General features: G+C 45.4%; 1 protein-coding gene across 2 annotated transcripts in view; it reads left to right on the forward strand.

The window, feature by feature from the left end:
• Nucleotides 1-15,369, forward strand: part of LOC128423415 (elongation factor 2-like) — a 30,678-nt gene extending 15,309 nt beyond the window's left edge. For both annotated transcript variants that reach the window (XM_053408532.1, XM_053408531.1), the window contains 13 exons: nt 337-518; nt 1,726-1,937; nt 3,035-3,216; nt 3,621-3,726; nt 4,594-4,707; nt 5,820-5,958; nt 7,012-7,207; nt 7,521-7,779; nt 10,286-10,393; nt 12,383-12,736; nt 13,286-13,468; nt 14,222-14,354; nt 15,005-15,369. In XM_053408532.1, coding sequence (XP_053264507.1) covers nt 337-518; nt 1,726-1,937; nt 3,035-3,216; nt 3,621-3,726; nt 4,594-4,707; nt 5,820-5,958; nt 7,012-7,207; nt 7,521-7,779; nt 10,286-10,393; nt 12,383-12,736; nt 13,286-13,468; nt 14,222-14,354; nt 15,005-15,198 — 2,362 coding nt within the window. In that variant the 3' untranslated portion in view covers nt 15,199-15,369. The remainder of the gene's footprint in view (nt 1-336; nt 519-1,725; nt 1,938-3,034; nt 3,217-3,620; nt 3,727-4,593; nt 4,708-5,819; nt 5,959-7,011; nt 7,208-7,520; nt 7,780-10,285; nt 10,394-12,382; nt 12,737-13,285; nt 13,469-14,221; nt 14,355-15,004) is intronic.
• The last annotated feature ends 2,115 nt before the right edge of the window (nt 15,370-17,484 follow it).

The following is a 17,484-nucleotide window of genomic DNA, read 5'->3' on the forward strand; positions in this document are numbered from 1 at the left end:
GTCTCTGCTACCTGCACTTCCACAAATGCAGGGACCCTATGCAGTGCCTCCTTAGCTAGTCTTAATGCATGTAGGGCAGGATGAGGAATTCAACATAGTTCTTAAAACTGGACTTCCAGTTCCATCAACCCGGGCCATTAGCCACGCTTGTTTGTGGTTGATGCAAGTTGGAATCCAACACCATCTGTACGACTGCCTCCAAGTTCCCCCTTCTTGGGACATACCTCAAGCCTCAATGCCTCAAGTTCAAAGTGCCTCAAGCCCCAGCTGTGGTGTTTATTGAAATTATGCATAAATGTAAATATATTTTGGGGAAACCCTCCATCTCTTTTGTAGGGCCATTTCTCTCTACTACGAGCTCTCAGAAAATGATTTAGCCTTCATCAAACAATCCAAAGATGGCTCTGGCTTTCTCATTAATTTAATCGACTCCCCTGGGCATGTGGATTTCTCCTCTGAAGTCACAGCAGCACTTCGTGTCACTGATGGTGCTCTTGTAGTTGTTGACTGTGTTTCAGGTAAGTGTGCTAAAACTGGGGAACTGTAATTGCTTGTGAGAAATCTGTTGTTTGTGAGGCAGCCAGTAAGAGATAGCAGGGAATAAGAATCCTTTGAGAACAAGTGATTGTGTTTTTAGTATTTTGTAGTTCTGCTCTTATAGAATCATGAAATTGCACAGTTGGAAGGGGCCCCGAGGGTGACAATCCCAGCCTTTCTACCAAGTGAGTGGAACAGGACATTGTCTTTATTGCACAAGGTTTCAAAGGCATAGCATGAAGTCACGGGCAAGATCCTGCTCCTTGGGGAGGAGGAGTGACCTAGCAACCAGAGATATTTGGTTGGCTAAGAAGGCTGGTCAAAATTTGCAGATCCCTGTTTATGTCTGCGCAGCACTTTTAAATATGAACCAGCCAAAAGTATTCTAGAAATTGGAATGTGTGCTTATGTGACATGTGGCTGATGTTTCTTGTGCCGTCTGTTAAGCCCACAGGTTAATATAAAAGGAAGCTGAAAGCATAGTTCCTGCATTGTGCACACAGTACAGCGTGGAGATTCAATATGGATGTGACAAGCCCAGTATCTATCTGCTCCTTAGTAGTGCAACTCACTGGGTAACTGAATGACTATCAATCTAAAGTACGTCATGGGGTGTCTTGAGGCACTAAAATGTCGTCCTCAGCTCTTGGAAAAGAAGTGGGCTATAATGCTAGCAAACCTCTTCTAATAATTTATATAGAGTGTGCCTAGACCTTATTATAGTTGAGGCTTTTAGCCTTGAGAATTTGACACACACCCTTTTAAATAAGGAAATGCTTAGCCCTTACCATTGTGAAAATGACCTTCAGAATGTGTTTGGTGGCTTCCCTGCAGCTCAGGAAGCTCAACAAAATTTCCTGTGGTCAAGGCTTCAGAATAAGCTGTGTGACTTACAAAACGTACACAGAGTATGGAATTTCAGCAGTCTGCAATAGCCTGAATGCTATGGGATGCAAGGTTGATGCTCTAGCATTATTTAACCACTAAGGTGGTAATTAAACCTTTTAAATGAAAACAGGTAAAATCATTGGTTACCCATAGCCTCAGGTTGTTAGGCAGCAAGCCATCTTGTTGATCCTTCTCTTCACTGAGTTCTCTTGGGCTGACCTTTCTACAGTCAGTTCTGCTGCAACAGGTTTTCTCTGGAAGCAGGCTAAGCAAACACTGCCTGTCCACTTTCTCGCCTAGGGGTTTGTGTACAGACTGAGACTGTGCTCCGCCAAGCGATTGCTGAGCGTATCAAGCCAGTGCTGATGATGAACAAGATGGATCGTGCTTTGCTGGAGCTACAGTTGGAGCCGGAAGAACTTTACCAGACCTTCCAGCGTATCGTAGAAAACGTCAATGTTATAATATCCACTTATGGAGAGGGTGAAACTGGACCCATGGGTAATATTATGGTAAAGAGAACTTACGTTGACATTGGAGTGGATCTGAAAACTATTTTCGGAAGGGTCAAATCCTGCTACACCAAGCTAGCGCAGAAGTTATTTTTCTTGCCTACCTGTGCAAAAACTGTTCACGTGAGAGCATCCTGCTTGTGGAATTTGCTGCTGCAGTTTCTCAGAGCAGCTCTTGCAAGGTTATACTATTCCTTGGGGAGAAACCATAGCTCACTGTCAGAGCACACTCACTTCGTTCACCAGAGGTCCCAGAATCGGGCCTTGGCATCTCCAATTTGGGAGGAAAAAATGGATCTCTGGTATCAGGGCTCAGAAAGGCATTCCTCTGCTGAGACCTTGGAGAGCTACTGCTAGTCCTACTGAGGCCCTACTGAGCTAGATAGGCCAGTACTTTGACTCAGAATAAAGCAGCTTTGAGTGTCTGTTCTACTACAGAGCGCCTGTTTGAGCAGCTATTTGTGCAGGCAAAGCCATGAAAAATAACACTGTTGACATTTTTTTTTTGTCTCAGTGGAGAAGCCACATCAACACCCTGCAACTGACTTGAGTCCCTTTTAAGCAGAGGTGACTAACCTTTGGCCCTATGGATGTCATTGGACTCCAAATCTCATCATTTCTGACCGTTGGCCATCTGGCTGGGGCTAATGGGTATTGAAGTCCGACAGCGTCTGGAGGGCACCTGTTTTAAAGCATAGGTGATGATTAAGCTGTGATATGGATGCCACAGATTGCTTTTCTGGACAAGATCAGGGTTCGGTCCAACCTGCCTCTTGTGCTCTACAGATCAGTAGTCGAGGCAAAACTGCAGGCCCATTCTTGGGTTGCCACCCTCCAGACCTCTCACGAAGGAGGCATGTTGAGAAGGGCAATATATAAGTGGGGTACAGAACACGGTGTCTTTAATTTATTGAATGCACTTTAAGCACTTTTTGGTGGCCGCTCAAGAAGTACATACTAGCCAAAATGGTTTGGCCCCAGATGATGCTCATTTTGATACAAGCCGCCTAGATTTCAGTGGAATGTGGGTATGTTTAGGTTTGCATTCTTGATGTGTTCCTGTGATACAAACAGACCCTCCCTCCTTCTGTTTGTAGATTGATCCAGTCATTGGTACTGTTGGCTTTGGCTCTGGCCTGCATGGTTGGGCTTTTACTCTGAAACAGTTTGCCGAGATGTATGTAGCCAAATTTGCTGCCAAAGGGGAAAAAGCACAGCTGCCAGCAGCAGAAAGAGCCAAGAAGGTAGAAGACATGATGAAAAAGCTTTGGGGAGACAAGTGAGTAAGGGAATATATATTTATGCATGGCAGTTGGTATCACCCAGATAAGTCAGTTTAGGAATCAGTCGTTCTGTGGTGTGTACTTGCATATATAATGCACTCACCTCTGGGTTTTTGTTGTTCCGCTTACAAAATCAAGATACTAAATACCTACGATAATTAAAAAGTGGTTAGGTACTGAATAAACTAGAAATAATGTCAATGTGGCTGTGACAACTGTAAGTGTACATTTGATCTCTCTGCTTTGTAAATTAAGAAGAAACAGGCAGTAGGATATGGCAGGATCACTGGCGCTTTGTTTGATGAATTGAAAAGTCCAAAGAAGATAGCTTCTGTTTCTTTTTCAGTTCTTCAACCTTTTCACTGTATGTAAAAAAAATAAGCATTGCTTTTTAATTTAGGTATTTTGACCCAGCAAATGGAAAATTCAGTAAATCGGCAACCAACCCCGACGGAAAGAAATTGCCGCGGACTTTCTGCCAACTCATCCTGGATCCTATTTTTAAGGTGAAACTCTGTTCGACAAAAATAGTATTATCACCTAAACTTGAGAATTATTCCCTTCCTCAATCTGTTAGGAGAACTCCCAAGAATAAGCTATTCTTCTGGGTGCTGAAGAATAAAGTGAAGGATCCATGTGAATCCTCATGCCACTTATTGCCAGCAGTTGCAACACCTGTGCAACACACATCAGTGTTTAACCGATGTCATGAATGTGCCTTAAAGCAAACTGTTAGGGGACCAGCTTATTGACTGGTGCACTGACAAAGTGTTAAGCTTCCAGAATCATGAACCTAGCAGGATCTGCAGAATGCAAAGTGCCCTTGAGTATCAGTAGCAAGCTATAAGATATGGAAGCTGCTGTTCTGCAGCCTTGGGTAGAAATCATGTTTAGCCTATGGAAGTACTGTGCATTCAGTAAACCAGGCACATAAGCCCTCTTCAAGCTGTAGTGATGCTGTGAGGATGGTTGTGCAGGCTCCACCTCATCAGCATTCTTCCCCCTGTACGAGTTGGAGGGCAACTGTTAGAAGCAAGAGGCCTCCTGTAGCCATAGTGACTCCTGAACCCTGATTTTCCAAGGTACAGGAGACTCCTTGCTTGACGCAGTTGCCTTCCAACTTCTGGTGGGAAAAGAGAATGACAACAAGGGGGTGGAGCGAATCCACTCATCCCCCCCCCAAATGATTACAGGTCACAGATTAAGAGCACCTGAATTAATTAAACTTTGTGACAACACCTGTCTCTTAAAGTGACGTAGAGGAAATCCTCATTTGGCTTGACTTTCATTCAACACTCTGTTCTCGGCTGCTGATTGATGGCATGCTAGATCGACGGGGCAAACAAAATCTCTAACATACTTTCGCTGTGTAGGTCTTCGATGCCATTATGAACTTTAAGAAGGAAGAAGCATCCAAACTGATAGAGAAACTGGACATCAAGTTGGATGCTGAAGACCGAGAAAAGGAGGGGAAGCCGCTGCTCAAGGTACTTTGAAACCGTGTGTGTCTATGTCTCGGTGTCCCTTTTGGCACAGCTGTGCTAAGCAGCACCTGCTTTGCAGACAGAAAGTTGCAAGTTCAGTCTGGGGTAGCATGACAGGAAACGGCCTGGGGCACTGGGGCATGGCCAACTTTATATATTCTTATGAGATGGGCGCTGAAAGAGTGACATCACATTTCTGAAGAGGAACATCGCTCTTCCAAATTAACCAAACAAAGAAACTAAAGGGTGAAACGGTAGCTTGAGCTGTTGTCAGGGGCTCAGGAGCAGAAGCCCAGGGGAGAGAGGAAATGGAGAGCGAAGGGGAGGAATCTGAGGGGAGCGTAGGGGAGTATGACAGTGACCCGAGAGATTCCATGAGCTTCTCCAGCGAATCAGAAGATTCCCAGAAGGGGGCGCCGATGGTGAGGGCAAGGGGGGTCCCAGGGGGGACGCACCAGAAGCAGGGGGCCAGCGGGGACTCCCAAGGCAGCAGCAGGGGATCAGGACCAGCTCCCCCACCAGAGCGCAGTGGGGGGGAAGAGTCACAGGTGTCAGGGCCAGCCTCTCCTCCAGCAGGGAGAGAAGATGAGTCAGGGCTGACCACGCCCCCATCGGAAAGTGGGGAAACGGAGGGGAGGTCAGTTCCAGCTAGCCTCCCCGAAGGAGGGAGTAGTGACAGCAGTGTAACGGTCAGAAGGAAAGTGGGAAGCTGGGCACGCGTGCCAAGTTCAAATGTACAGGCGCGCGGGACAGCAGGAAACCCGGATTGGGAGCCAGGTCCTAAAGCCCGACGGAGGGAGGGGGAAGAGTCAGGGGACTCAGCGTCAGAGGAGTCTAGGAAGGGAGAGACCCCGACGGGCAGGCGGACCCAGAGGAGGAAAGAACAAAGGAGGAGGTGGAGCAAGGCTAGAATCTTAAACTGGTGTCAGGGGGGAAGAGATTCAGATGGAGCTTTGGCGGTCTAGAGTTTGAGACGTAGTGCTGCACGCTGCGGCTGTGGAAGTGAAACTGAACTTCAATAAAGACTTTTATACTAAACAACGAAGCAGCGTTGGTCCTTGGTGAGCTGGGACCTCGGGCAGCACTGACAGCTGTGTTCAATGTCTGTTTCCCAGGCTGTAATGCGTCGCTGGCTGCCTGCCGGAGATGCCTTACTTCAGATGATTACCATCCACTTGCCTTCCCCTGTTACGGCGCAGAAATATCGCTGTGAACTTCTGTATGAGGGGCCGCCTGATGATGAAGCAGCTATGGGTAAGATGACATTCGCAATCCAAGACAGAAAATGACTACTTTGCAAACCCTTGAAATTTCTGACTATATCTTTTTTTTTAATTCCCCATTATTATTCATACTAGGCTCTGTGTTCATTGGCAGGTGTTGGCCTTCTCGTTTATGACACTGTATAAATCTTTTAAGAATAGGGAGTGAGACCTGATGGTGTAGCACAGGCGTGTCAAACTCAAATTCATCGGGGGCCGCATCAGCAGTTTGGTCACCTCACCCTCAAAGGGCTGCTAGAGGGCAGACGTTCTATGGCTTGTAGGCTGCTGCGCATGCGCTGAAGAGGCGGCTTTCTTGTGTAAAAAAAACCCAAAAAAACCAGAATAAAAGGTGAAGGCTGGCGGCCGGCGGCGGCTACACGGGCCACATGACAAGGTCTGGCGGGCCGGATGTGGCCCGCGGGCCTTGTGTTTGACACCCATGGTGTAGCAGGACCTGACACTCCTAAAGGTCCTCAGCTGAACTATCTTGGAACTATTATATAAGCAGCCCTCTACCAAACACGCTTCCCATTTAATTCACCTACAGTGGTACCTCAGAGTGTATCTGAAGAAGTGTGCATGCACACGAAAGCTCATACCAAGAACTAACTTAGTTGGTCTTTAAGGTGCTACTGGAAGGGAAAAATTTTTTTGTTTTGACTAGTGGTAACTCAGGTTACAAACACTTCGGGTTACAAACTCCGCTAACCCGGAAGTAGTACCTCGGGTTGAGAACTTTGCCCCAGGATGAGAACGGAAATCGCGCAGCGGGAGGCCCCATTAGCGAAAGCGCGCCTCAGGTTAAGAAGGGTTTCGGGTTAAGAATGGACCTCTGGAACGAATTAAGTTAGTAACCCGAGGTACCACTGTATTTGGATAGACTTTGCTTTTGTCCAATTAGTTTCCTGTGCCCAATTGATCGGCAACATATAACTGATTTTTACGTTTCATTTTTAAAAAGGAAGGCAAATGCCCCATCATGATATCTCAGCTGATTTCAGAACTGCCTGTGAGTCACTATCTGTGCATTGTTTTGCTGCAGGTGTCAAGAACTGTGATCCAAAGGGCCCTTTGATGATGTACATCTCCAAAATGGTCCCCACGTCTGACAAAGGTCGTTTCTATGCCTTTGGGCGGGTCTTCTCTGGCATTGTTTCCACAGGCCAGAAAGTACGAATCATGGGGCCAAACTATACCCCAGGAAAGAAGGAAGATCTCTACCTGAAGCCCATTCAAAGGTAGATGGTGATGGCGTCATTTATTTTGGAAGTCCAATGCATGCAAAGAAATCACAATGTTATATATATGTATATTTTTGTTTTATGGGGGCGGGGAACCTGATAAGAGACAGCAGCATTTTTATTTTTTCTGAGAATTTTTTTCTTTATGGCATGCCCAATATAACTTTAGTTACTGAGAGATATGATAGACAGTTAAAAGGGCAATTAGAGAGAAGACCTTTTATGTAAAAAGGTTGGGTTTTTTTCTAAATTTTTTAAAAAAATACTTCCGATGATAAAATAGATTGTTACTCATCCTCTGTCTTTGTAGAACCATTTTGATGATGGGTCGTTATGTTGAGCCCATTGAGGATGTACCTTGTGGCAACATTGTTGGCCTAGTTGGTGTTGACCAGTTTTTGGTGAAGACGGGCACCATTACCACCTTTGAACATGCCCACAACATGAGAGTGATGAAATTTAGTGTTAGCCCAGTTGTGCGGGTTGCAGTTGAAGCAAAAAACCCTGCCGACCTACCAAAACTAGTGGAAGGTCTAAAGCGTCTCGCCAAGTCTGACCCTATGGTCCAGGTGAGTGTTAGCTGTAACTTTGTGAATTATTGGTTTGCAGTGGAGCTTTGCTGGAAGAGAGTTTTTCGTTAATAGCATTTGCAAGCATGCCACTCAAGGGAAGCAGCTATAGACTTGCTCAGAACTCGGACAGAAATTTCAAGATAAAGCAATCCAGCCCTTAACATTTGTAGTCAGCCTATGTCTTAATATTCATTTGGCCTCTCAGTTTCTTCCACCGGAAGACTGAATAACTGCCACTTTGTGAATAGAAGGGTGGGAAGTGTGTAAGATCTAGCACATCCACAAATACTGTACCTTCCAAGAATGGGGATATTGTCAGAGTGAAAGGGTGAAATGATATCTGTGGGGAACTTGTAGTAGTGTTGCAACCAGGAAGAAAGCCTCACCACGTCATAAAAGTCAAAAACTAATGAATACAGGAGGGATTTATTACCAGGTTAATTTTGCAGGGTGTGGTCTGAAGGGACATTTTGCAGCATCCCTGCTTAAGCTAAGCGGGTCTGGTCAGTGTCTGGATGGGAGATTGCCTGGGAACCAAGGTGCTCCAAAATAGCAGGATGTAAACAGAAGAAATAAAACACATTTTCCCAAATAAGCTTCTCTCACTTGCTCCAGAGTAAGTGAAGATTCAGTTGTAGAGTAACAAATTTCTCTTCAGATTTACTGGCTCTTAGGAAGCTGCCTTCTCTTAGCTGAAGAAGACTGAATTCAATCAGAGTATTGTTTCCGTAATTTTAAACTGTTGCGGAGTTTCAGCTAAAGAAGAAAGCTGTGTTTTGAAATGGTTAGGGAAATTGGGGGACAACTTGGTACTAAACCTTTCCTGTCGTCATTGGTTCTTACCTTTCTCATTAACACGTGATAAGGACAGGATGGTAGAAATTGCTGCTCCCTTTTACTACAGATGCATCTGGAAGAATATAAACAGGACAGGCAGTGACTAAGGAAGAAAGGTCCTGGCTGGATGGGGAGGGCAGTTAATGCCTGTATTCAGTGGTGATGCAAAACCATGATGCAGGGCGGGGATTTTGAGTCCAGAGGCCAAATGTAGCCTTTTTATCTGGCCCTTGGGACTTTTTCCAGGCCATACCCCTTAACAGCCCTATTCCCTAACCTCCTTCAATATTTTTGCCTGGCTGGAATGTGTTTTTGAGCTCTTGGCTGCCTGGACGGGGTGTGTGTGTTTGTAGAAACTAGCTTACTGTACAAAGGTAACATTAACCATTGGTTGCTTTGCCCACTTTTGCCTCTGGCACCAGAAAAGGTTGATCAGATGTGGCCCTTGGCCTGAAAAGAAATGTTTCCTACTCCTTCGCGTTACAATAACTTAGCAAATCTCTGGTTTGTAAGCTTCTCCCTCACCCAAGAAAATGTGAAGCTTCTGGGCATGACAAATTGCACCTTCCTGATTCATCCATATATGAAGAAACTGGTTTTTACAAACCACAGTTCACAAGCCAGGACATCAAACCAAAGGTGTATGTCACTGAAATCTCTCACACGCAAGGAAATGGGGAGAGAAGCAGACAAGCTTGAGGCTTACCACAGTGTGTGTTTGTTGCAACAAGCTGTACAGTGGTACCTTGGTTTATGAACTTAATCCGTTCCGGAAGTCCATTCTTAAACCGAAACCGTTCTTAAACTGAGGCACGCTTTCCCTAATGAGGCCTCCCGCCACCAGTGCCCTTCCACCATTCGGATCCCGTTCTTAGACCAAAGTAAAGTTCTCAAACCGGGGCACTATTTCTGGTTTTGCAGAGTTTGGAAACAGAATCCTTCTTAAACGGGACTGTTCTTAAACCGAGGTACCACTGTAGTTAGTTATGACCTCTGAATGTGGTCACTGAGGTGAGAGGTTATAACCATTGTGTAGAAGACAGAGCTCCAATGCAACAAACATCCATACTGCTAGTGCACTGTTGATTTGTGCTTTTAAAGACTTCTGTACAATCCCTGAGCTCTGTAGGAATCTTTGAAATTGCAGGATGTTTTGTTGTCCAAACACATTTTTATCAGGAACAATGTTCCCCCTTCCAAGCTCTCAGGAAGGGATGTGATAACAGTTCTGATAAATAAATACAAGCATATTTATAGATAGGCCTTGGTCTTGGGTAGTACTCTTTCTTGTGTTTTCAAAATTAGGAAGCATTTGTCTCCCCTTCTTCTGTGTGGTGGGGGTTGCTCTGTTTGAACCTACTGCTGCACAAGCTACAGAGCATGGCATAAGTGTTAGAAGTGGTGCATTTTACCTGGCAGTACCCTGCATTTCACAGGTAGGTGCAATGCTTGGAGGTCAGGGGTAGAAAGCACATCACAACCTAAGCCCAACTTTTCCCATGATGATTTCTGCATAACAGTTGTGGAAAGACCCAATGCTTTGATCTTTTGAAAACGGCTTGGCAGAATTGTAGCACGTTCTGCAGCATGATAAGGAAATGCTGCTAGATTTTCATAATGTTTTCCTCCTGAAACAACCTAATAACCAACTTTTCCTGTTCACCAGTGCATTATTGAGGAATCTGGAGAGCACATCGTTGCTGGAGCTGGTGAGCTGCATCTGGAAATTTGCCTGAAAGATCTGGAAGAGGACCATGCCTGTATTCCCATCAAGGTATGTGGGCAGGGTTAGAACATGTAAGTGCCAGATGGACTGAGAATATGAATTTTTAAAAATGGGAATTAGATATCAGGATTTGGTTTTGTGCCAAATAAATGAGACCTGTGGGTATAGGGCAGTATACAAAGCTAATAAATAAAATACAATTCAGTAGCCCGAAAATAATGAAAATTGAGTCTCTTTATATGACCTGCGTACACTTAATTTTGAAGGGACGCGGGTGGCGCTGTGGGTTAAGCCACAGAGCCTAGGACTTGCCGATCAGAAGGTCGGCGGTTCGAATCCCCGCGACGGGGTGAGCTCCCGTTGCTCGGTCCCTGCTCCTGCCAACCTAGCTGTTCGAAAGCACGTCAAAGTGCAAGTAGATAAATAGGTACCGCTCCGGCGGGAAGCTAAACGGCGTTTCCATGCACTGCTCTGGTTCGCCAGAAGTGGCTTAGTCATGCTGGCCACATGACCCGGAAGCTGTACGCCGGCTCCCTCGGCCAATAAAGCGAGATGAGCGCTGCAACCCCGGAGTCGGCCACGACTGGACCTAATGGTCAGGGGTCCCTTTACCTTACACTTAATTTTGCTTCCGAAGGTTGGACCTCTTTTGGTAGGAGACTGGCAGGCAAAGGTAGAGGATGGGGCCGGGGGAGAAGATGCGAAATAAGCCTGGGATTCTCAATAAGGTTAATTTCTACATTAGGTCCTAGGTTTTGAAGATGCTTGTTCTGCATATAAATCCCTGAGCACAAGATACAAATGCCTATTGACTTCTAGGTTGCTGCTGTGCTCTTGTGCTTCTTCTCCCAGTCATTTCAGTGTGGCTTGTGGAAATGCTTATTAACCAGCATCTAACCAGTGTACTTGCCAGCTCACTATGGCTGAGCACATCTTTTTGCTCTGGCAAAATAACAGAATCAGGGAGGGCCACCACCCTTCTTCTCTGCCTGGAGAAGCATGAGGATTCTCTGCCATACCAGGCTGACTTCAGAAGTACAGATGAATGGTGGTCGTATTCCATGATGTCACACGGAACAAAGGCGACACCTGGAGAGCCAAGAGACTTGTGCTGCTTTCTGGGAATTTGAGGGTTAGTGCACTGGGGACAAGCTCCTGCCCCTCTCAACTCTGGAGGCAAAGGTTCGTCTCCCACAGTGGTGCAGGGTGCCGTATTCGCTTGCAGAGGTGAGAGACATGGTCACAGCAAGAAACTAGAGCTGCCAAGGCGAACCTAGATTTCTTAATCAGATTATTCATTTGGATTTCACTTTATAACGGAACAGTGAGTGTGCATTAGCATTTCAAGGAAACTCAAGCCACAGCTTTTTCTAGACGACTCGTCAAAACGCGTTGCTGCTTCTGTATTGCTGAGAGCCTAGGACTTGCCGATCAGAAGGTCTGTGGTTCGAATCCCCGTGACGGAGTGAGCTCCTGTTGTTTGGTCCCTGCTCCTGCCAACCTAGCAGTTCGAAAGCACGTCAAAGTGCAAGTAGATAAATAGGTACCGCTCCAGCGGGAAGGTAAATGGCGTTTCTGTGCGCTGCTCTGGTTCGCCAGAAGCGGCTTAGTCATGCTAGCCACATGACCCGGAAGCTGTACGCCGGCTCCCTTGGCCAATAAAGCGAGATGAGCGCCACAACCCCAGGGTCGGTCACAACTGGACCTAATGGTCAGGGATCCCATTACCTTTACCTTTAATTCTAGTAATTCATGCTAGAGCCTAAATCTGGCAATGAAATCTGTAAAACACTCAATGTTGCCTCTGTTGAGGATATCTGACTGCCATATCTGGCCTGGTGTGCCATGTATCCCCACCTAGGGGCCACACATGTTATAATGAGGCTCCAATTTTGGTATGTGTAGTGGGGGACATGCTCCATCACTCTAGCTTGAAATGAACATGTGAAACAGGGTAGTAAAGGTTGATCTCAGCATAGAATGAATTTGTAAAGTGGACTCAAATTTATTTGACACTCTTCTTTTGCAACATAACAGAAATCAGACCCGGTAGTATCTTATCGGGAGACAGTCTCTGAAGAATCGATCCAGATGTGCTTGTCCAAATCCCCCAACAAGCACAACCGGTTGTACATGAAAGCCCGCCCTTTCCCTGACGGGTTGGCAGAAGATATAGACAAAGGGGATGTCAGCTCCCGCCAAGAGCTGAAGCAACGGGCTCGGTACCTGGCCGAGAAGTACGAGTGGGATGTGTCTGAAGCACGGAAGATCTGGTGCTTTGGTCCCGACGGAACAGGCCCCAACATCCTGGTAGACATCACCAAAGGGGTCCAGTACCTCAATGAAATAAAGGATAGCGTGGTCGCCGGATTCCAGTGGGCAACGAAAGAGGCAAGTCTGCCATAAAATTAGCATTTGATACGCAAGATGTTTGAAATTATTCTGAAAATTTTACAGCTGTCAGGTTCAATCCCTAATAACTCATGGCTTGTTTTAAATAAAAAGATTTGAGGTAGAACGACAAGAGAGATTCCTAGGCAGCCAGTACTGGGCTTGACAGACCTCAGTGGTATGTTTCTGTTTAGGGCTGTTCCATATGCTTTTAAGTAATTCCCCACCTGTTGCACTATGAATGGTTTCACTTGGATACAAACGGACTTAAAACACATTAAATGTTTCCGTGAAACACCACCTACTATCTTAATTTTCTTTGCTGTGCATAAGGTGTTTGATGCTAAGTTTTTTCATTATTATTTGCAAGCCTCTCTAGTGACAGGAAGACCTCCCAACACTTTAATGGTCTGTAATGTTTTTCTTCTGCACAAGTAGCAACTTAACTCTTTTTCTTTTGCCAATTAAAACAAGTTTAAGCATTAGGATGCCAATAGTACTGCAGTCAGAAGTCTTTTCCTTTCCACTTTTGACTGTTGTCTTTTGCAGGGCGTTCTGTGTGAGGAGAACATGCGGGGAGTTCGCTTTGACATCCATGATGTTACTCTCCATGCTGATGCCATCCACCGGGGTGGTGGGCAAATCATCCCAACTGCAAGGAGGGTTTTGTATGCCTCTGCCCTGACTGCCCAGCCCCGATTGATGGAACCCATCTATCTTGTAGAGATTCAGGTATGTCACTGGACGGGTGGGTTGTCCCTGCAGAGACTTTTGACGCAGGAATCAAAACTCCTGTTCTCAGTTCTGGGATTTCACTGTCAAGTGGACTCAGGTCCAGTTTTGTTTTATCCCACTCCTGTTAGAACAAGAGCAGTATTGCTGGCTTCTAGGAAATTCCTCTCAACCCCCAGCAGATTTCGTTTTTAATACTACCCGCTTGTGCACAAATGTGCAGCTGAAGAGCTTCATTTGACATACTATGAAAGAACATGAGTTTTAAGCATGTTTCATATTAACTATCTTGGACCTTGGCAGCATTGGCTGATTCCTCACTAAGGCTGCAATTCTTGCCCTGCGTACCTGGAAGTAACGCCAACTTTAGACTGGACGTGGTATGGATTGCAGCCTTCATCATTTAGTTTTGTCTTCCCATTTAAGTGGAGAAATCTAGTCTGCCACCAAAAAAGCAGCTAATTTGCTACTTAGTCAGGTGAGACTTTTGCAGCATAAAATTGAATAATGGTTTATTAATGTATATTTATTAACTACCAGAGCAAAAATGCTCTTATTCAAGATGTCACATGGAGCTGTCTTTGTATTAAGATCCTTAAGTGCTGCTCTAGTGCATTTTATTGTAAATAAAATAATTTAGTATGAAATTAAAGAGGTCCTGTGTCTTATAGTTAATTGTTGATGAAAGGAGATACTGCGGACTTTCCTTTGAGCTGATGGGAAAAATCTAAACAGCTGTCTTTTCTTCCCTAGTGCCCAGAACAAGTGGTTGGAGGCATTTATGGTGTGCTGAATCGAAAACGTGGTCATGTTTTTGAAGAGTCCCAAGTAGCTGGGACGCCCATGTTTGTGGTCAAAGCATATCTGCCAGTTAATGAGTCTTTTGGTAAGAGATTGACTACTGATTTCATGACCTTATCAAATCCCACTAGGTGGTTCATACCATTCTTCCAGTTAAGTCACTAGTTTTGGGGGAAAGCTGTAATACAGTGAAATAAAAACTAGCATTCTTGACTAAAGTATTCCCGCTTTCAACTTTGCCAGGAAAAGTAGCTGCCCATAATGGAGTAGTACCTCAGCCTGGGAGGGAAAATGACCCAGAATGAATTAGCAGATATGAGAAGCTGGACATTAGTTGATACTAGAGTTATGAAGCTGACTTGTGCTGAGTCAGACCATTGATCCATCTAGCTCAGCCTGACTGGCAATGGCTTGCCAGGGTTTCAGGCTGGTGATGATTCTGAACCCAAGGCCTCCTGCATGCTAAGCAGATGCTGTTACCACTGAGCGACAACCCTCTCTTAGGAGTAAAGAAATGCAGCGAGGAAGAGGTGGGTGTAGAACAGCAAAGAAATTTAAGCTAGATTTGAACAAGCTTTTCCTGTTGGTATGAATTTAGCATTGTTAATGCTGCGTCAGATAAACTTGCTAAAGGGGGCTAAGTAAGAACTTTTGTTTGAATGAAAGGTCTGACAGAGGATATTGCAAGGGGTGTTCTGGCCCCTGCAAGTTACTCATTTTTTTTTCATTCCATAGGTTTCACTGCTGATTTGAGATCCAATACCGGTGGCCAGGCTTTCCCACAATGCGTCTTTGATCACTGGCAGATTTTGCCCGGAGACCCCTACGATGCTAATTCACGACCCTTCCAAGTCGTGGCTGAAACACGCAAACGCAAAGGCTTGAAGGAAGGTATTCCACCTCTGGACAACTTCCTAGACAAATTGTAACTACAACCTCATCCAGGTCAGGGGTGCCTGTTCTTAGCACTCAACTTCATCACAGAATTGGATTGCTTCACAAAGCCAGCAAAGAGTGGGAAACTGAACAGAAAAGCTCCAAACATCTAGCAATTATGTCATGTTCACCTAATGAGAAATAAAAGTATGTGTTGAACTGCTTATCTGGTGAAATTCTTGTTTCTGCAGTAAGCAGGCTTCCCCACTCCACACTGGTATCTATTTCAAGAGCCCCGTACTGATATAGAGTTCATTTTGCTGAGACCTTATGACCTCTTGTTCCAAAATCACTTGAGGGCCTTTTTCTTATTTGCAATTGCCCTATTACGTACAAACAGTAGCTTTAACAGATGAAAACTACTGCCTTGGAGACACGTTTGAGACTTGAGTATCAAGTTCTAAACCATCTACTTGCAGAGGTTTTTTTTTTTGCAGAGAGCTGTATTTCAACCCTGAAAAACGTAAGAGAGAGGGAGTTCCAATAAAAGACAATACCTGACTTAGTGAATTTGCCTCACCTCCTGGGACCTGCAGTTACAATGCTGCAAGCTGCTCAAGGACTGGAGGTCTCAAACAAGCAATCAGTATGGCTTTAAGGTCAAACCCCCCCCCCCCGCCCGCCCCGATACCAGGTTACTTTTAAAGTACAAATTAGACACATGAAAACTGGCGCAATGCAAAACCCATCATGCGAGCTAAGAATTGAGTTTTGAGACGGCTATACGGATGGGATCCTTGGAGGTAGAATGGAAAAAGAAAACAATGAATGATACCGATACTCACTGAAAGCAATAGACGGTATTCAACTTGAAGTTTGTTCACTTCAGTGAATCTACCCTGAGCAAAACTCAACAGTTAAGGTCCATTAATTTAGTGGGTCTACTTGAGTACAGTAGTACCTCGGTTTAAGAACAGCCCTGTTTACGAACTATTCGGTTTACGAATTCTGCAAAACCGGAAGTAGTGTCATGGTCTGCAAACTTTACCTCGGTCTAAGAATGGAAGCCGAACGGTGGAAGGGCACCAGTGGCTGGAGGCCTCATTAGGGAAAGCGTGCCTCTGTTTAAGAATGGTTTCGGTTTAAGAACGGACTTCCAGAACGGATTAAGTTCGTAAACCAAGGTACCATTGTAAAACTAAATTCTATAAGTTTTCAAAACATCTGAAGTGCAACCATTACTTGGTATCTCCTCATTCCTGCAAGCAAATGTGTCTATAAAATGGCAATAGAATATCAAGTGTGGTAAAGAATCAGAAGTAGCACTGTAGTATTTAGCCATACGGTGGTACCTCGCAAGACGAATGCCTCGCAAGACGAAAAACGCGCAAGATGAAAGAGTTTTCCGGTTTTTGAGTCGTTCCGCAAGACGAATTTCCCTATGGGCTTGCTTCGCAAGACGAAACGTCTTGCGAGTTCTTGTGAGTTTGTTTCCTTTTTCTTAAAGCCGCTAAGCTGCTAATAGCCGTGCTTCGCAAGATGAAAAAACCGCAAGACGAAGAGACTCGCGGAACAGATTAATTTCGTCTTGCGAGGCACCACTGTACAGCTGAAAGTGTTAACAATTTAAGCATGAAAAGGTGAGAGGATGCAGTGAAAAACAGCAGCAGCCTTTCAATGCTATGGATCATTAAAGTAAAGGTAAAGGTACCCCTGCCCGTACGGGCCAGTCTTGACAGACTCTAGGGTTGTGCGCCCATCTCACTCTATAGGCCGGGGGCCAGCGCTGTCCGCAGACACTTCCGGGTCACGTGGCCAGCGTGACAAGCTGCATCTGGCGAGCCAGCGCAGCACACGGAACGCCGTTTACCTTCCCGCTAGTAAGCGGTCCCTATTTATCTACTTGCACCCAGGGGTGCTTTCGAACTGCTAGGTTGGCAGGCGCTGGGACCGAGCAGCGGGAGCGCACCCCGCCACGGGGATTCGAACCGCTGACCTTTCGATCGGCAAGCCCTAGGCGCTGAGGCTTTTACCCACAGTGCCACCCGCGTCCCACTATGGATCATTACCTTTTCGCAAATTACAGGAGGGCCCTGGAGGTACATGGCTCTTCAGAACACAATGGTTAAAATTCTCTATTACTACTTATGGCACAGGAACTTTTTATACAGTCAAACCTTGGTTGTTAAACGTAATCCATTCCAACTTCCGTAACATTTGAAAACCGAAAGCAGAAGCCTCAATACAATAGGGAAACTCAAAATGGAAGCTGTGTGGCATGTTTGGCTTCTGAAAATCGTTCAAAAACCGGAACAGTTCCGAGTTTTCGGCATTCAGGA

Source organism: Podarcis raffonei, chromosome 11 (genome assembly GCF_027172205.1).
Source record: "Podarcis raffonei isolate rPodRaf1 chromosome 11, rPodRaf1.pri, whole genome shotgun sequence".
In the NCBI taxonomy this organism is placed as follows: Eukaryota; Metazoa; Chordata; class Lepidosauria; order Squamata; family Lacertidae; genus Podarcis; species Podarcis raffonei.